General features: G+C 26.0%; 1 protein-coding gene across 1 annotated transcript in view; it reads left to right on the top strand.

Annotated features, from left to right (window-relative positions):
• LOC100213763 (proline-serine-threonine phosphatase-interacting protein 2) overlaps positions 1 to 22,202 on the top strand; it is a 67,447-nt gene that overhangs the window by 31,009 nt on the left and 14,236 nt on the right. The window contains exons 6-11 of the mRNA XM_065816903.1: positions 1,365 to 1,471; positions 1,581 to 1,643; positions 3,191 to 3,286; positions 7,234 to 7,279; positions 10,482 to 10,561; positions 10,655 to 10,753. Of these exons, the coding sequence (XP_065672975.1) occupies positions 1,365 to 1,471; positions 1,581 to 1,643; positions 3,191 to 3,286; positions 7,234 to 7,279; positions 10,482 to 10,561; positions 10,655 to 10,753 (491 nt within the window). The remainder of the gene's footprint in view (positions 1 to 1,364; positions 1,472 to 1,580; positions 1,644 to 3,190; positions 3,287 to 7,233; positions 7,280 to 10,481; positions 10,562 to 10,654; positions 10,754 to 22,202) is intronic.

Here is a 22,202-nt window from a genome sequence, read left to right as displayed (position 1 = left end):
AAAATGTTACTTGATTTTATTATAATAGGATTTTCTTTAAAAAAGATTGTTACTTTAAACCCATTCGTCATCAAGACATTATTCCAAAAAAGTTTAGCGTTTGTAAAAAACATCTTTATTGGATGAGATATTGCCAATATATTTGGATAACATAGTTGGTATGGCTTTAAGAGGGTGGTCAGAATTGACCTTATTGTACAGAGATGTGTCACCTAGTTTTCCAAATGGTCAGAAGCATCTACCCAATAATTTAAATGTAACAAAAAATTTACAATATTCAAGTTTGTTTTTACCATTAATTCTAGATTGAGTTTATCCTTAAAAAAGGTTAAGAAGGTTTTTCTTAATTTTTTTTCAAGTTCTGGTTCACTAACTTTATAAAAACAGAACAAGCCATCGTCTCTATATAATTCATTTGATTGCAATCCATATATTCTGGTTATAGTATGTAGGATATAAAGACCAACAAGCTTACACAACTAGGCCTTGTCTAAACTTCTCATAATGACATCAAAGTTTGGATTATCAATGTTATTAACCCATGATCGTAATTGCCAATAACACAGATGTTGATTTATCAATCAACACTGTGTTATTGGCAAAATCTTTCTTCTGGTTTTCAAAAGTTATAAATGCTGAACTCATTTCACAGCACTTACGAGAGATAAAGACATACCACTTATCAAGATTTTTTATAAGAATAAATTTTTTGTGATTATATATATATATATATATATATATATATATATATATATATATATATATATATATATATTATATATATATAATTAATTAGTAAAAAACACTTATCTAACTTTTATCTTCGACTTGAAGTTTCACCATTGCTGGATCATCAGGAAGAGTTACTCTTCCTGATGATCCAGCAATGGTGAAACTTCAAGTCGAAGATAAAAGTTAAATAAGTGTTTTTTACTAATTAATTATTGCTCTGTTCTTTAAGAATATTGAGCACTCTATTTGTAAAATACACTAACATAATTTACATATATATATATATATATATATATACATATATATATATATATATATATATATATATATATATATATATATATATATTATATATATATATATATATATATATATATATATATATATATATATATATAATTATAAATTTGAGTTTTACATTGTTTATGTTGTTTTATTATTTATTAAATTGTCTAGTTATCTTATTTACAGTTATTATTATCTAAGTGCACCCTATAACACCACCCATTATATAAGTGCACTCTATAACACCACCCATTATATAAGTGCAACACCCATTAGTCTTTTAATACCCCATTACTTTTTTTATTTCTAAAAGATGAATTTTATTAAAATATATAGTTGCGACTTAGGGACAGAATATGTTGGAAATATTCATTGTGAACTAGCAAAAAAATTGAATGATTTAGTGGATAGAACTTCTAAGTTTCGTGAAAAGTATAAAAATGAACGGCTCAAGGTAAATATTTATATTATATGGGATATCCAATCATTATTTTTTTTAATATAATATTAAAGTTTTTTTTTTAATAATTGTAAAAAATTTATAACATGAACTTAATTACTAGGTTGATGATAAAATGAAAAAATCTCAGAAAGAAAAAAAAGTTGCATATGAAAATTTAAATAAGGTTTTTTTTTTTTAATTTTTATTCAAGTACCACTTTATTTTGTTATATAGTTTCTTTGTATTTAATGTGCATCGATTATATATTTTTAAAATTATATGAACACTTTTTAAATTATGACAAAAAATTTATCTTATTCTAAGTAATGGAAAAAATATTTTCATTATTTATTTTTTAACCAGTCTGGTCAAGGTTTTCTTATCCTATCTTGTCTAATCTACACTTGGTTTTCTTACCATTTCAAGATCTACTTAGCATAAGTCAAATAGATCAAACTATTACATCATAAATTTGTGCAACCTGGACCTAAACAGCAGGTGGTCTTGGAGACAAAAATAGATTTGAAAAAGATTTTTAACTATGTGACAGCTGATTAAAGTGCACTTCATCCTGACCTTATCAGTTTCATTGTAAATGTGGCAAACTATTCTTAAAATAAAATTTTCAACAAATTTTTTTTCCTTTTATATTATAGATTTACCAAGGGTAATACAGTAAACCAAAGAAACCACCTGGTTTTACAGGTTTTTTTATTTAAGAGAACTTCTCATATAAAAAAAGAAAAAAAAAATTAAATCTAAACAAATGTTAACGAGCTATAAGTAAGGCTTAAGGTTAAAATTTTAATAGGTAAATAAAATACAAAACAACAAAAAAGTTAAAAAAATGTACCAGATTAAATACTAATGTATATACAGGATTATCTTTTTCCGGAATTCCGGATATTTTTCTCAACTTTTAGTTTTTCCGGATATCCAAAACATTTCCCATACATTCAAGTTTAGGTGTATATTTTTGTAATATATTTATTTTTTAAGCTTTTTCACTAATTACTCATACAAAAATTATAAAAAGTTTGGAAAAAAAAATTGAAACAACTCAGCTAAAAGCAAAAGTAAGAAGAAAATAAGGGAAAATATGTTCCAGATTTTTCTGGATATTTTGCCGAAAGATTCTACTGGATTTTTAAAATATGACCTGGATAATCTATGGTATATAATATGGTACATAATTCAAATATCAATTAAGTAAAGATTTGGCTGAAATTTTTTTACCTCTATTAGCATTAGGTGCATCATAAAAAGTTTAAAAAAATGAACCACAATTAAATTGCTTATTAAAACTAAAAGATTTCAATTTTTTGTTTTTACTTTTAATAAATCTTACAGATTAATTTTTACTCACACCCTAGGCGAGGTATTAGTTAGAACATAAACTTTATGGCTGTTTTTTTTTTTTTGAATTGTTTTGGTGTCTTCGCTAAGATTTTAGTTCATAAAAAAAAGGTCCCCTCAAATTGGGAAAGTCGCTCATTATATACCATTGGGAATGGTCTGGTAAACAGTCTGATGCTAGTTAATACACTGTTTAGGGATCTTAGTCCAGTGGGTTTATAATTTTATTAACTATTCTATTAATGTCTTTATTTAAATATTATTACTCAATGAATATTTTAAACATAAACATTATTTTCTTTAACAGTTAATACTAAGTTCTTTTTGTATTTCATAATTTTATTTAATAACTAAAGTGGAAAATCATATTTACAGGCTAAAAAAGTTTATGAACAGCGATGTAAAGAAACAGACCAGTGTCAAGAAATGTATGATTCAAAGTCTTCTTTTACACAAAAGGAAGAAGAGAGGGTATAATTTAACTTTTTTTGTTTTCTTTTTGTTATTTGAATCATTTAGCTAGATGTTTCTGATTTTAAATTAAAGTTTCAATATTTTGTTTAAGTTTTATGGTATTTCTAATCCAGACATTTTTCCAGACAAACAAGAAAAATACATGAAACAGTAAATAAAATTTTTTTGGAAAAAGATAAAAGTAAAGAATGAAAAGATCAGACTTGCTGTAATAGATTTTTTGTGAATGCGTGCAAAATGGTTTTTTAAAGCAAAAAAATTGCATAACTATTTTACATCTCTTTGAAGTTATAAAAAAGGGGAGTACTAATAAGCTCCAGGAGGAGGAGAGGAATCTAAAAGTTAATAAACCTTCCTCCCCCTCCCTAATTAATTAGTAAAGCTAATCAAGGCGAGTTCTTCACACTAAAGTGCTTTTCCTTTCACACTAAAGTGGTACTCATATTCTGAGTTGACAGAGTCAGAATTTGAACCTTTAACTCTGCTGCTAGGGGGTTTTTAGTAATCATCAATTTATAACAGCACTATTTCAACCTATCCTGATTAAAGAATTTAATATTTATGAAAGCTTGCCTTTGATAAAATATAATACACAATCTCTAAGTGATATGCAATATATGAAACTATTTATAATTAAATTAAGTATATAATCAAAAATAATAAATATCTCTTTATTAAAAAACCTCAGAATCCTTATCAGAAACTGGATCTAATTTGTCTTTAGATATATACTTTGATTTTAACTAAGTGTGAGATGATTGCAACACCAATATGGCAAAAGTGTGAGATTATTGCAAAAACAAAACTAAGTGAATAAAAAAATATTTTTTATTTAATTAGTTTTTGAGCAGTTTTTAAGTACTTAAAATTGGTATCAAAAAATTGCTATGCGTTAATAACTAAAAATTTATAACATAGTTATTAAAATAAATTTATGAAGTTTGAGGCAATAGACAAAGGAAAATTTCTTAATTCACAAAGCTTGAACTTTTTTTACCTCAAATAAAATTACAATTTTTATAAAAATAAAACTAAAATTAAAAAAATTAAACTTAAAAGGAAAAATAACATTTGTTAAATAGCATACCTTATAACAAATGTTCATCTATTTTAATAAAAAAAACTATTAAATGATCTTGTTCTCCAGCACATATCATAGAGTTGGCAATGTGAGAAGCAAGGATTTATAGAATAAGCACTAACTTTACAAAATGTTTGACAAAAAAACATTTTTCCACAATAGAATCATAGTAGTGCTCAGGTAGTGGTGCAACTGCACAACGATCTGCTTTGACAGGTAATGTTTCACTGCCAAGAAATTTTGAAAGAAGAAAAATTTCATTTAAAAAAAAAAAAATCCTTATTCTCATATTATTATGGCATCAAGGATATTTTGTTAAGTAAATACAGATTAACTTGTTTTATAAACCAGCCTTGTATCAAATTTAGAGTATCATTGTAGGTGATTTTTACAAAATGGGCACAGGTTGGAACAGGAATTTTGAATATCAAAATTAGCCCAGGCTGGCACAGGAAGTTTGAATATCATTGCAATGTGCAGAAGTTATTGATAATGTCAAAAACAACATAGTAGCACAAATTTGCACCAACACAATTAAAACTTAAAAACTTGTTTTGTAATGTTAGCACTGAAAAAGTTATTTGTGGCTCCAATTTGGTAGAATTCATTTTTTTCCTGCTGACTAATGATTAATAAAGTAAGTTTCAAAGCAAAAAAGTTTACTAAATTAAAACCATGTTTCAATATTAGGTAAGCTAAAACACATTGACAAATGCAAAACTAAAAAAAAAAAATGTCTTAAAAAAAATAAGAAAAAGTCTTTTTACCAAAATTTACCAAAAAAAAAAAAAAAAAAGAAATCTTTTAACGTATTATATTGTCTAATACTAAAACTATATGATAAATGTTTACCAGATGTTTATATTGCTTACAGAAAATTTGTTAAGTACAGTAAAAACTGATTTTTAAAACTATTAAGAAATTTTGTTCTTTAAAAAATAAGTTCTTTTATAATAATCTATAAAGATTTAATACCAATTTATTAGTCCATAACATAAAAAAACAGTAAATGTATATGAAAAATTAGTAAAATTACCTCTATGTTAAAAAAAGAAAATCTGAAAAATTCTAAACATATATAGTATTTTTAAATATATAAAATTATGCCAGCTACTATTTTAAAATGTTTGCGAAAATTGAAAAAATTGGAACCACTTATTTAACACTTATTAATAAGTTTAGCCAGAAATGAAGAAAATTCTGGAGAACACTTTTGTAAGATTATAATGGATATGTTGTGCGAACCAGAAGCCTTAGAAGAGTTTAATTGAGAATTGACTTTAGCATTGGAAGCCGAAGTGATTTGGATGGCTAACAATGGGTTAATCTGATTAACTAGAATGGCAGGAAGAGTATGGCCATTGAAAAGTTCTTTGCAAATAATCTTATTTTTGGGAGAAGTAAAGAGATCAGACCCACAGATTAGAGATGGAATGTTAGACTTACTTGAGTTAATGACACTGTTGAAGATTTTACAAAAGTCTCTAGAACCTAACATATGAGATAATATTCAAGATTAAATAAACTGAAAATGACGGAGTTTAATATCAGCCAGGACCTTTTTACATTGCAATAATAAAAAGACATTTGTTCTCAAAAGTGATGTTTTTGTAAAAAGAAAAGAAAAATAATTATGGTTTAATATAGCAACTGCACAAGAAGGTAAAAAACGAGTAAAATGAGACTTGACTGAAAACGGATCAGGAGGAATAAAAGCTTGCATACCTGTTTGGATCCAGGAGGTTAGGTAAAAGGCACATTTATTCATACATAATATGAATATATATATATATATATATATATATATATATATATATATATATATATATATATATATATATATATATATATAGGTATATACATATATGTTTGTTATTTATTTAGATGCTTGCATACAATATCTTTATATATTTATATAAACCTTAGTATTTATATGGTCTAGTATTTGCCGAAATAGAAAATGATTATTAAATGGATGTGTGGTATGACTCTAATAAAACAAGAGAAGGACCCATAATCTTAGAGATTAGAAAAAGCATTGTATTGAACAATGTTTTTCAGAGAAGAATAAAGTGATTTGGGTATCAGCATGTTGAGAGGTAGCAACTTCAGAAGAAAATGATAGACGAGGTAGAAGTAAGAAAACTTGTAAAGTTACATTACATATGGTATGAACAATCTTTAGTTAAGGAAAGAAGATGCTCAAGATGTTTATATAAGAGAAAAGCTTGATGATGATGATGATGATGATGATGATGATGATGATGATGATGATGATGATGATGATGATGATGATGATGATGATGATGATGATGATGATGATGATGATGATGATGATGATGATGATGATGATGATGATGATGATGAAATTTGGTTTCAATATATAATATTAAAAAATTTATTATATTGATTATAATTTAATGTATAATATACTTTATATTACATCTAGTTAACTACAACTACAGAATTATTGTGTACCTGCCGCTGCATAAATTATGTTAATGTAACAGCATTAATGTGCTTTCTTTTCTTATGTCTCATGTCATTTTATTTTTTTTAATTTTGCAATTGATTTTTATTGCATATGTTTTGTTTAGTAAGCAATATTTATTCCTTAAAATATTTTTTTATGGTATTAGTTTTAAATCTTAATGGTATGAGTTGGTTGATCAACTGCTATGAACTTATTCAGAAAAAAAATTAATTCAAAAAATCAAAATTAGGCAAAAGCATCTGCCAAAATATAAATGACTGTCTGGATCAAGAATCCATTATATCCTCTCAAGTATAATAAAATGAAAAATAATAAATGTTTTAAATGTTTAATTGAAACACGCATTAGTAACATTTTAAATTGTTTTAGCTGAAAAGAAGTTTATCAAAGTCAAAAACATATGCTGAAAACTCAGGTAAGCAAGTTTTAACTTTTATATATTTTATGAGAAGTTTTCATTTATTGTAAAATTTTTGACCCTTGAGTAAATTTCTTTTTAAATATCCATGGTTCCACACTCGTGTGGCTTTGACAGGTTTCTATAATATCATTTTTTCTTCTCTTTAGTAAATAGCTTTTTTTTAAAATATTTTCAATTTTTTAAAATTTATTTGGGTTTAACACCTATGTATGGATTTATCTCTGATTTTTGATTCTAAAAACTACGCTGAATGTATTCCAGTGATAATAATCTTCTACTAATATTTAATAATTTCCAAACACAATCACAGTTATTATAATAACTGTGATTGTGTTTAGAAAATTGTTAATCGTAATGCATATATATATACTACTTCCTTTTACGCAAAATTTTTGATTTTTAAAAGTTGCTATTTGCTTTCTATTGTTTTGTGAGTACATAAAGAAAAATATATAGCTATAATATATAGCTATATATTCATATTGATATAGTTTTTATATATTCATAGTTTTTTTTATTACTTTTTAACTACCATTACCAAGCTTTTAAAAATTTCAAATTTTTTGTTAAATTTCTTCGTTTTGAAAAATCACATCATCAATGCTATGAGTTCAAGCATAAATCATTGATTTATGCATTGAACTCATAGCATAGTGTTAAAAATAAGCAGCAGTAACAATAAATTGTTGCAAAACATCCACATTTTATTAATTTAATAACTTATAATAGTTTTAATTACAGGAGTATTTGGAAAACTGACTTATTTAATTTCTCTTATTTGTTTCATTTGCTTATTGGAGAAAAAAAAGTTATTTCAAAGCTATTGTTCAAGTAATTTACATGGTATTTAAATCAAAAATATAGTCTAAAAATATTTAAATCAATCACTCATGCATAATTTAAACAACTCGTTGCATTATTTACACTTTCAATTTTGTTTTGAATTTTTGAAGTCTTAGTTCTTTTTTGACAGGATCATTTATTACACGTAGTTTATAAAGCCAGTCCTTAAATTTTATGTGAAAATTAATTTTTTATTTATTCTTTTACTATTTCTTTATTTATTTTGAGCACATAGAAATAGGATTACTAGTAATTAATTTGTATGTTAGTGCATCGCAACTAATCTTTAATGTCTACTTTGATCTTTTCATGTCTACTATGATCTTTTCCTTGTTTGAAATTCTGTTAAAAGTTATTTAAAGTAATAAGGAAAGTTTGTAAACTATTTATATTATTTAGTAATTAGTATTAATACAATTTTAATTAAATTACTAATTAAAACAGTTACACGAGTTTTAACTAGTCAAGATATTTAAAGAAAAAGTAATGAGTTTTCAATAGCTTAGAATATCTGATGTCGTAAAATAACTATAAATTAAATGTTTGAATTAATAACTTATTCAGCTTACTTGATCTAATTTGCAACTCTACAATCTTTAAAACTACGTTTTTTTGGAAAATAAAAACTTTTAGTGAGAGTGAAATTGATCTAACCTTATTATTTCTTAAAGTAATAAAATTGTATAAAAATCTTCAAAAAACCTTTTGAAATCTATTCATTATTTTATTTAGAGCAAAATTTTTGTGTTTAAATCAATTAAAAAAATGTTTCAACCAATTAAAAACATTAAAATAAATTTGTGTCACTTCTATATGAATAAATTTCTATTAACCAAACATTGACATTATTTAGAAGTATTGTAACTTATTATATGCAGCAATTGTTTAGAAGTATTGCAACTTATTATATGCAACAATATTAATCACATTACATAATTAACAAAATTAGTTGATCATATTAATTCCCAGAATCCAATTTTTTTAAAAGTAAATGAAAACATCTAAACATGAAACAATCTAAAAATATCAACTTAAGTATATTTAAAAAAATATTCTCAGCTCATACTCTTAAAGGATTTTCATATTCATATTCTTATACTTGGAATACATTAAAAATCTACATAATAAAAATATAAAATCAAATCAAATAATTTGGCGTAAGTCAGTTATAATTATGTTTCAATATATAATTTGCTTTCTGTTTATTATAAAGCATATTAAATATCATTAAACTTTTTAGAAATAATATACACCAGAAATAACAATATAAATAAATGTTTGTGTTTGTCAAAAAGTATTATGCTAGCTTACAAACAACAACGCAACAACATTACAACAACATTACAACAACTTACAAACAACAACAACAAATAGCTATTTTTATAGCCGCAAATTTGCATTCACGACTTCAAAAAGAAATTATTATATTATATTCTTTTATATAATAGATTCATAAGCCCTTACAAAATATTAATTTGTTAGTCAGTTTTCTTGAACTCATTGATGACTTTCTTAGTTCTATAATCCTAGTCTATCTATTTTCACATATTATAAAGCTATTTTCACATTCATTTTGTGGCAATGATATTTGATATGTTTTCTTGATAATTTGTTTGCCAAAGTCAAACCTTCAAACTTGAAATTTCCAACTTTTAAACTGTACAAACTCAAACAAAGCCTTAATATAACTCCATTTAATATAGGTGTTATCACCATGGATGAAAACTTCTGTTAATTTAGAGAGTTCCAGGCTAATTTAAGCATGTGATATGGGTGTAGGAAATCGTTTAACAGTTGATTATTATATGAAAAAGTACTATTGTAAATGTTTTTGCTAATTTGACATCTAAAGAGGACAACAGAATTTAAGGTGGTACTTGTACCATAAAATGTAATATCCAAAAGCCACATTTTTTCAATAAAAGATGTTAAATCACATTAACATTCTAACAACTTCATTCAGGAATAACATTCAGGCATTTAAAAAAATCTACTTGCTACAAACAATAATGTGTTGAATTTCAAATAAACTTTGCCAAAGAAGCTTAAAAGAAATATGATATTGAATTGGTTAAAAAAGTTGTTACTTGACAAAATTTTGTCAAATAAACAATAAACCCTTAATTAACACTAAATTTTGTCTAATAAGCAATTTATGTCTAATAAACTCATAAAAATCCCAAATTAAAGAAAAAACCACTCCGGTTCTCTCACCAGCACACACAATTTTGGTTCTGACCAGCTCATATAGCTTTATTAAAGAGTAATTGTTAATAAATATAATAAATGAGTAATAATAATAAAAAATAAAAATATAAATAAATATAAGAGTAACAATATTAAATTTTATTAGACTCAGTTTATCAAAGCAGCGTAAAGATTCTTGAAGATTGTCATAAAAAATGGGCGTCTGATATGGAAGAAGCATGTCAGGTATTTTTTTTTTATCAATTGTTTCACAATTTAACAAGTTACTTTCCACTTTTACAAAGTTTCATGTCTCAACATAAAACTCACTTTGTGCAGGTTTTTCAAAATTTGGAAGAAGAACGAATTCAATTTCTGCGAAATGAATTTTGGATTTACACAAATTTAGGATCCACTCAAGCTGTTGATATTGATGAAGTAATTTTTTGAGTTTTTTAAATGATTTAATACTATAATGCTTATTTTCAATTTAATTAAGTATATTGTTTAATGTAAAAATAACCTCTAAATAGTAATTAAACAAATATATATAAGTTTAAGTTTTTCATAAAAAATAGTACTTAATGTGTTTTTAAAGATAAGCTTACGAGAATTTTTAAATGTAGTTAACTCTTCAGAAGACTGTTTTGATTAGACTGATCATAATAGACATCATCATCATCATTATCACCATCATCATCATCATCATCATCATCATCATCATCATCATCATCATCATCATCATCATCATCATCATCATCATCATCATCATCATCATCATCATCATCATCATCATCATCATCATCGTCATCGTCATCATCATCATCATCATCATCATCATTATCAACAGCATAAAAGAAGAAGGCTAAAGCATGATTATGATGATGATGATGATCATCATCATTATCATCATGATAATGATGACAATGATGATGATCATCAGGCTTTAGCCTTCCTCTTTTATGCTGTTTCTCCAATATAAACAATCTAGAGAATTTTTTTTCTTAACTAAAGCTCATTCATACAATATGTAAGGCATTCTCTTCAAGTTTTTTTTACTTCTACCACTACCATTTTTTACTGAAGCTGCTACCTCTTTACATGATATATAAGTTACTTTAGTCTTTTTAACAAATGTTGTTCAATACAATGTTTTTCTAATCTTTCTAAGATTATGCCTCCTTTTCTTGTCTTGCTAGAGTCACACCACACATCCATCTGATCATCTTCTTTTTCGGCAAATACTAAACCATGTAAATACTAAAGTTTATTTAACTATGAAAGGATATTGTATGCCAGCATCTAAATAAATGGCAAATATAAATGTTTATATCCATAATATGTATGCACAAAGTGCATTTGGAAGTTTTTATACCTTATGGAATAAAAGTTTGAAAGCTTTTATTACTTCTCTTCAATTTTAACCCTTTTGATACCGACGGGCATAGGAGTCCTGACAGATAATCTTTGGTCATTAAATTTTAATGACCAAATGTTGGTCATTAAAACATTGGTCAATTAAAAGGTTAGCAGTCAATCTTGTCTATTATTTTTACAACCAATGGAAAAATAGATATATCCAACGAACTTATTTTCTTTTATCTCAAAGCATTTTAGATTTTGGTATTTGATGTGTTTAAACATTGTTGAAGCGTTGTGGTTTGTAATCAAAATTTACAGCAAAAAAAAGTTATAGGAGTTTATATTTATTTATAATTTTTTGACTATCTAAGTTATTTTAAAGTTGTTTTTTTTTTAGCTATATATCACTTGAACTACAGATAATTGATAAATTATAGCTGGGACTTTAATGTCCCAACAGCATTTTTTCAGTAATTTTTTTCGGTCATAAATTTATTTTACTATTCAAATTTCAAGAAAATTGTTTTCTAGAATCACAACTTTTAATATCATTTCTTTATACTCAATGTTTTTTTATTTTGATGTTGGCTTTTGATGTTGTTTAAGTTTTTTAAGTTAGTTAATTTTTTTTAAATTAGTGCATGTCTTTATATTGATTGCTTTTAATTTTGATAATTTTTAAACTTTACTACATATAATTATAAGGTTTCGCATATAAAATTACAAAGATTAAAATTTAAATATATGTTAATAAGGAAGACCTTAACAAGTATATAAATGAAAAAATACATATAATTTCTATTGGTAGAGGTAGGAAAGAGGGGTGCAGGTTGGGTAAAAGTTAGATGGCATATTAATACATGCACTCCTCAGTTACCTCATCCATAGTTGCTTAGCTCATCAAAATTTGAAATCACTTTTATTTCAAAACAGTTTTTTTGTTTACAAAACTTTAAATTTTAAATTTGAATACTTTAAACAGATTCGAATTAGATGTCTTTGTCCATGAGTGGTATCGAAAGGGTTAAGTCAAGCCTCATTTTACTCCACATACTTCACCATCTTAAGCAGTTGCTTTGTTAAACATTAATCATTAAATATTAATCTTTTTTTTTTTCATTTTTTTTTACAAGAACATCTCTCTTAAGAACATGTCTTTTTATTATTGCAAGATGCCAATGTAAAAAAGTCCTGCTTGATGTTAAGCTCTGTTTACTAAATCTTGTATCTTATCTCAGATGTTAGGTTCTAGAGACTTTTGGTTAGGCTTCAACTGTGTCATTAACTAAAGTAAGTCTAACATTTAATTTCTAATTCATGGGTCTGATCTCTCTACTTCTCCCCAGAATAGAGCAGAGTTATTTGCAAAGAAATCCTTCTCTAATTTGACTCTTGAATATAATAGTCATAATCTTCTTGACAGTTAAATAGATTAACCCATTGTTAAACATCGAAATCACTATGGCTTCCAATGCTAAAGTTACTTCTCAATTAAACACTTCTACAGTTTGTGCTCCAGACAAGATTTCCATCAGTCTTAAGAAGTGTTCTTTAGAACTCTCTTTAATTTTTGCTAAACTTTTATAAAGTGCTAAATAAGTGCTTCCAATTTTTCAAAACTCTACAAAACACTTTGACCTCTTCAACTATCTTACGATTAGTCTTCACTCTGTTAATAGTTTCTTTATATAAAGGTTTTGAAATTATTAAATTATTTCTTTTGAACTGCAGTAGTAAAGTTATTCTTGAAGGCCTACCCTCTTCTTTATTTCAAGTAACTTTAAGGGTACCACAAGGTTCTATCTTTGCTCCTGTATTGTATCTTATCTGCAGTAACGATCTTCATGAAATCTAAAGTGGCTCTATTTGCTAACGACTCAAATTTATACTCTTGTCTTGACAAAAAATCTTCACTTTTTAATTGCTTAGGACATGCAGACGATTTTAAATCTGATCTCTCTTCTATAATAGCCTAAGGGTTGCAGTGGCTTATGGATTTAAATTCTAGACTAAAAATCCACAATTTTTGTGGATTTAAAGTCAGGCAAACAAAACTCATTTATTTACAATGCTCAAACAAGTTATCATCTCTATAGCAATAACCAAAACTCATTCTTACTTGGCTTTTTATTCAACAAGTCGCATTTTTTTACTGTATCATAAAAACTTTTATTAATCCAGTTTTTTTTCCTTGAACATCAAAGAAACCTCATAACTCTTACCCATCTTCATGTTTTCTTTTTTATACAACTTACAACTTCTTAAGTCTTTAGTTATATGTTTCCTAGTATTTTAACTTGTTCTCTATTTTAAAGTAACTCATAACCTTATAGTGGTTGCTTGCAATATTGTTGGAAGTAAATTAGAGTTTAAAAATATACAAATGTATGCCAGTATTCAATAAATAGTAAATGTAAGCATAAAATTTAAATATATTAAGTATTATAAATTTTTTTCTAGTCCCGGCTATTAATTCCTGTTAAATCTTATAATTTTGCCCGGGCTGGGGCCAGGTTTGCAAAAAGTCTCATTTTTAGTCGGGACCCTGGTCACTTACTGTTGCCACTATCAAATTAATTTAGATAAATTTGATAAATATTGTTTTGAGGCGGAAAAACATGTCTAAAAATCCTTGGTATCCAATGCCAGCAACTATACACAAAGTTTTAGTACACGGCAGGCCAATTCTAGAAAATATAGTACTATTAATTGGTTATTTCGAAATGGTTATTAAAGAAGGGTCTAAAGCAAGGCATAAAGTTTATAAACAAGAGAAACGCTTTCAAAAGCAGCAGAGAAAAAAATCTTTAAGATATTTTGCATAGAACCTTTGATACCTCAGATCCTATCATTTCCAGTATTAATTTACACAGAAGAATTCAAAATCAATTCAAGTTAATCAGTAAACCTTTGAGCTTTTAGGAACAAGAAAATGTTATCAACAAATATAAGGCTTTTAAAAATACAGAGACTCTTAGATTTTAGTAGTAACTTTAATTATCTTTTACATAAGCTTTTACAAAAAAATAAAAAGAGAAGAAGATTTTTCAATATATTTTTATTTAGAATGCATTGTGTGGATTAAAAAAATAAAAAAAAAATTTCATTTTGGTAGCAAAATTATAAAAAAAAAAGAAAATCAGGTAAAGAATTTTTAATGAAAAAATGTGTCAAAAATATAAGGTCACGTGCTTTGTATGATGTCAGACTGTTTATCTAAACATGCAATATATATATATATATATATATATATATATATATATATATATATATATATATATATATATATATATATATATATATGCACACACACACCAGTATACTGGGGACCCATACCAGTATACCGGTTAGGACCCCAAATTTGATCTTAAACTCCAGTACTTAATTATGGATATAGTTTTAGCATGGCGATTGAGTGTGACTTTTAATTAAAAATAAAAATATAAAGGTTTTCAGAATGTCCCACAGTGGGCCAGAATTTTTTTTCCGTGGCTAAAAGTCCCAAAAAAGTCAAATCTTCTAAACTTTTTTTTTAATTTTATTATTGAAACATAGGTGCTTTACTCTACTCAAAAATGTATCCGTTTAATTACTAGAGATGAAGGCAAGCTTGGTAGAACCATTCATAATGGCTTTAAAATTGTCAAATATTTGCAAATTTTTTTTTTCAAAAATACTTATCCTCAAAATCTACATAACATTTTTCAACTAAAAAAGCTTTGGACTATTTTTATTTTAAATAAACATATTAACTTAGTGTTTATAAAAAGTATATGTTTTAGTTATATATTTGTATTTAATTTATTCATAATAAGTCTTAAAATTGTTGGTGTTTTTAAGGTGTTTTTCTAAATTTCCTCATCTTCCTTTTTCCGAAATTCCACTCGAAGATTGCTTGATTTTCTGATTTTTGCATTTACTAAACGGCAGTTATTGTTAAAAAAAAAACACCCAGCTGCGACTATGTATTCTTTATGATATATTTTTTAGTTCAAAATCGACAACTTTTTTTGATTTTATAAAAAGACCAGTTTAAAGTTAAGATATTTATTTAAGGAATATAGTTTTTAAAAAAAAAAAAAATTTATTTAAAACATCGAACCGTTATTGTTTAAATAAACTTTTTTGTTATTATTTTAATGTTTTCAAAAAAGGAAAAAAAAAAGAAAATCATTTCACTACAAATACATAAAAATCAAATATTTAAGTATACGATTGCAACCAAATACCGCTCTCTTGAAATTGGAATTAATGATATTTAGGAAGTATAAAGGTTGTTTAATACTATTAAATAAAATCAGCTGCGACTAGCTATAATTTAAACTTAAAATCGATTTTGAAAATTCAAGATTTTAGACTAATTTAATTCTTATTTTACAATGCATTGTGACGTGAAAAAATTTATTTGGAAATTTGGAAATTTGAAGGTTATATGATATTATATATGAAGACTAGTTAGTTGATAATTGCAGCGATTTGATTGCAATTATGTTCTGAAAGTAATAAAATTATTTGCATAAATTTACACTAAATTATAGATATTTCAATTTTCTCTTGAGGAAGCATTATTAAAACTCTTACCTTATAAATAATCAAGTTATCTTATAAAAATGTTTAATAAAATAACTCGACTTGAAGTATTTGAAAAAATTAAAGACACTATTTCATCACAACTTACGTCAAGACAAATTGTAGATCAGTAGAATAGTATGCTCAAAAACGATTTAAAGGTATCCATTAATTTAAATGATGATTTTACTCATTTTGAAAAAGCTCTTTTCGAATTTGTATGCAAATACCGATCAAATCTTAGCAATAAATATTTCCGAAATAAGAGCAAATATTTAAGTGGCGAGTCATTTTGGCTTAATAATAAAATTTTGCCTTTAATTATTCAGCAACCTGGCAAACAATCATCACAAACCGTAGATTTAAATGTTTCTTGAACAGTCATTTGGGAGACCATGTCAGAAATATGTCCTACCGGAGTAAGCGTCGGCATGCATCCATTTTGTTAGTAAATCATGACCATAATAAAATCTTATAAGCAGCAGAAATGGTGTTAAAAAAGAAAAAGTGATATAGTTTGCTGTACGTATTAAAAGAATGTTTATCAAATACAGATTCGGCAAATGAAATAAAATGTTTTATTCAGGACAAACACAAGCAAATTGTACCAAATACGCCACTAGAGGGATTAGCATTAATGACAGCTATGAATTTATCGAAGACGCAATATCAAGTTATTCGAAATAACTCAATTAAGTGTAATGCAAATATATATCCTACCTATAACAACATTTGCGACGAAAAAAAAAGTGTTATCCTGATGGTATTTATATAGCTGAAAATGGAATGAGAGGCAAAGTTCCACTGAAAGAATTGTTACACCATACAGTTCATCGAATGCTGCAACTAACTACTGTTAAAAATAAAATATCTCAACTTGATTCCCTTGAATCCTGTATAGGAATGACTTTGTATTGCAAATGGGGCTTCGACAGTGCAAGTAGCCAAAAGCAGTATAAACAAAAATTTTCAAAAAAACAACAATGAATGTAATGATTTAATGTCTGATCAAAGTTTGTTTTCTACTTGCCTAGTGCCACTTAAGTTATCGTATGGTGTTATGACAATTTGGGAAAATCAAGTACCATCTTCAATGCGATTCTGCCGCCCACTAAGAGTTCAATATATTGCTGAAAACCCTTTAGTTTTAAGAGAAGAAAAAAAATACTTTGACAAGCAAATCGATTTGCTTGAGGAGAGTACAATGATTATTGATGTAGAAATAATGGAACCAGAAGCTGAAAAGAAGCTTGTAATTGAAGTAAGCTTCGATCTTAAGCTTACAATGATTGATGGAAAAGCAGTTAATGCAATTTGTGACAACAAATCGGCTCAAATTTGTAATATTTGCAAATGTACTCCAAGATCAATGAACAACTTAGATAAAGCTCTGATCCATTCAAGGGATTCGCAAAGCTTAGAGCTTGGGTTATCGTCGTTACATGCATGGATTCAATGTTTCGAGTGTATTCTACATATAAGTTATAGACTTGATATTAAAGAGTGGCAAATACGTGGACCTGAAAATATAAAACTAGCAGCTGTAAAAAAAAAGCTTGTTCAGCGTGAGTTTGCAAAAATTGGCCTTATTATTGACGTGCCTCTTCAAGGCAGATCTGGGACAACATATGATGACAATACTGCACATTGTGCTTTTCGTCAGCATGCAGAGTTTTTGCGATTAACAGGAGTCAAGAAAGATTTAATCTACAGGCTATACATTATACTATCAGTCATTAATTTGAATAAAAAAATTGACATAGCCAAATATGAAACATATTGTTTGGAAACAGCAAATATATTTGTTTGAGAGTACTCATGGTTTTACATGCAAGCCTCAGTACATAAACTACTCATTCATAGCAGTCTGGCAATATCTAGATTTATGCTACTAATTGGAATGTACTCTGAAGAAGCAATTGAAGCTCGGAATAGAGATAATAAAAATATTCGCTTAACACACTCATAAATTTTATTGAAAAGCTACAATGACGAACCAATTCAATTATTTAATGCTTTCGAGTGACCCAGTTCTTTCATCTCTAAACTAAGCAAGATCAAAATGTAAACATAAAAAAATGAACCTAGAAGGAGATGCAGTTGATCTTCTTATTCAAGTAACTGAAAAGGAAAATACAAATGATGCTAATGATGATATATATGCGGATGAAGAATATAATGATTTGGATGCAATCGTATACTTAAATATTTGATTTTTATGTATTTATAGTGAAATGATTTTCTTTTTTTTTTCCTTTTTTGAAAACATTAAAATAATAACAAAAAAGTTTATTTAAACAATAAAGGTTCGATGTGTTAAATAAATTTTTTTTTTTTTTAAAACTATATTCCTTAAAAAAATATCTTAACTTTAAACTGGTCTTTTTATAAAAGCAAAAAAAGTCGTCAATTTTGAACTAAAAAAAATATCATAAAGAATACATATTCGCAGCTGGTTTTATTTTTGAACAATAGCTGCCGTTTAGTAAATGCAAAAATCAGAAAATCAAACAATCTTCAAGTGGCATTTAAAAAAAAGAAGATAAGAAAATTTAGAAAAGCACCTTTAAAATACCAACAATTCATATTATGAATAATTTTTTTTTTTTTTTTTTTTTGTTATTTACCTCCTCAAGGCCAAGAAGGCCACTACAGATGAGGAGGCTACTTAATAGTGGTTATAACCCTCTCTCAACTCTATAACTCCAAAAAACGAAAAATTTGCGAATATTTGACAATTTTAAAGCCATTATGAATGGTTCTACCAAGCTTGCCTTCTTCTCTAGTAATGAAATGGATACATTTTTGAGTAGAGTAAAGCACCTATATTTCAATAATAAAATTAAAAAAAGTTTAGAAGATTTGACTTTTTCGGGACTTTTGGCCATGAAAAAAAACTCTGGCCCACTGTGCGTCCGTGTGATATTGCTGCACCAGAACAAAATTCTGCAGGCATATGAGAAGCCTTATTTTTAAATTAGTATCCTGTAATACGTCACTGTATATATATACAAATACATACATACATATATATATATATATATATATATATATATATATATATATATATATATTTATATATATATATATATATGTGTGTGTATATATATTCTTGCGAATTGTATTATACATAAATACATATATATATATTTATATTTTATATATAATATATATATATTATATATATATATATATATATATATATATATATATATATATATATATATATATATATATATATATATTCAGTGGCGACAACATAAATAGCACACTTTCATGACCAGTTGGTTTAACTTTTTGATATTAAGTTTTATGTTTTTATAGCAATTGCTGTTAGTTTTTATAGCATCAACAATGTTTACTTTTTTAAACAGAAATACTTATTAGACATTTATAACTACCAAAATTGTTTGTTGTAAGCATTTTAGCAGTTACGTTTAAATTTTTTAGGTCATTTTAAGTAGCACACAATTACATTTTCTTAAAAAAAAAAAAAAGTTTTTGTATTATATCAAAAGAAAAATCATTATACTCAGTATTTTAAAGATAAACTTGTAATTCATTTTGCAAAAATCATATTCTTTCAACTATGGGACAAGGTAAACATGGAACAGATGTCTTTCGAGGACAAGTACAGGCATTTTGAGATCAAGAATTAGACAACTCTGAAATAGCTAGAAGATTAGGTTGTTCTTGTAAAAAAGTTATCAATACTATTAACTTATTTAACAATACTGGTTCAATAAGCAGCAAAAAATGCAATTCTCGCAAACGAAAGACAATTCCCAGAGGAGAGGCATCCATTTTCGCTAAGCTAAGTCCTTTTGCTCACGCACTAAAAATTGAAGATCAAATCGCTCTAAATTTTAAAATCAATCTGTCTGTTAGCACTGTCAAAAGTCGCTTATGCAAAAATAAGCAATTTGGAAGAGTTGACTAAAAAAAACTATTGGTCTCAAAACACAATCTTGTCAGTCGTTTGAAGTTTGCAAAACAGTATATACACAAGGAGTTACGTTTTTGGAAAAATATGCTTTGGGCTGACCAGTCTAAGTTTATATGCTTTGGATCCGATGGAAAACAATGTTTGTCAAAACCAAGAACTCAGTCCTCAGTTTACTCTAAAGGTTGTAAAACACAGTAGTGGTAAGGTGGTTGTTTGGGACTCTTTTTTATTGTGTGTCGTGAGCCAGTTGCATAGAATTAAAGGAACAATGGATCAATACATGTACAAAGAAATTCTAGAAAATGTCATGTTGCTTTATGCTGAGGAAAATCTTCCATTGGTTTGGAAATTCCAACAAGACAACAAACCCCAAGCACATCGCCAAAAGTGTTAAAATGTGGTTTAACGCTAACAGGATTGATGTTTTGGAGCAGCCGGCACAGTCACCAGATAGATAGAAACATAAATCAATCAACTGCAACAAATTTTGACCAATTTTGAATCAAAATAAAGGCTGCTTGGGATGCCATTACATCTGAAAAATACCACAAATTGATCTTGTCAAAGCACCGTCGTTGACAAGTTATTGACTCAAAAAGGCTTATCTTTGTATAAATAGTTAAGAAAACTTAATTTGCGGTAAATATTAATTTACCTCAAAGTTTCTTAACTATTCATACGAAGAACTTCTATGATTTATATAGCAAGGGAACAAAATGATAATTCTTAAACAGAGTGTGCTATTCAAATTGCCTCCTTATTCTGTACCTCTAAATCATTTATCTGATCAATTTTTTTTTTAATTAAGTTAATTTATTTTTTTACTCAGTAATGTTATCTTCTAAAACTAATATTTTATTAGGCTAAAAGAGTTTAGATCTCAAAAACTCAGATCTTTACAAAATAAATCATTGCATATTAAACATCAATCTGTGCTATTTATTTTGTCGCCCCTATATATATATATATATATATATATATATACCTATATATGTATATATATACATATATATACACATATATATATACATATATATATATATATACATATACATATACTTATATACTTATATATATATATATATACTTATATATATATATATATATATATATATATATATATATATATATATATATATATATATATATATATATATATATATATGTATATATATATATATATATAAAATATATATACGTATATATATATATATATATATATATATATATATATATATATATATATATATATATATATTTATATACATATATATATAATATATATATGTATATATATATGTATATATATATGTATATATATATATATATATATATATATATATATATATATATATATATATATATATATATATATATATATATATATATATATATATATATATATATATATATATATATATATATATATATATATATATATATATATATATATATATATATATATATATATATATATATATATATATATATATATATATATAGGCATATATACACAAACACCAACACACCTGTATATAAATAGTTACTGTATTATAATATACTAGCAGAAATCAACCCGTAATACAGGTTATGGTCAGTCTGTTACTTAATTTATAGTGGCTGTTTTCCACAATTTAAAGTTGCGAAACCTTAACTAATACCATGAAAGAAAAACGCCTTCAAATTAAAAAATTAAACCATCTGCAAAATTAAAATAAATTAATTTACCAATTATTTAACGTTATTTGAGTAATTTACAACTAACATAGGTCATATCAGTGTATGGCAGAACCATTTTCCTAGACATTACTAAGTTCAACGCAATACATTTTTAGTTACTGACACAAAATAATAACACTTCATTATGCTTTAAATTGACGAAAAAGGAAAGCTAAATTCTTGTTTTATTTTTTATAACATAAACTTTAATTAATAAGATTAATATGAAGTGAATGTAAATTATTCATGAGTTATTAATTGTTTGGTATCCCCTTGATACATGTTTCTTTA

Source organism: Hydra vulgaris, chromosome 13, assembly GCF_038396675.1.
Source record: "Hydra vulgaris chromosome 13, alternate assembly HydraT2T_AEP".
Lineage (NCBI taxonomy): Eukaryota > Metazoa > Cnidaria > Hydrozoa > Anthoathecata > Hydridae > Hydra > Hydra vulgaris.
This window is presented reverse-complemented; position numbering and strand designations above follow the sequence as displayed.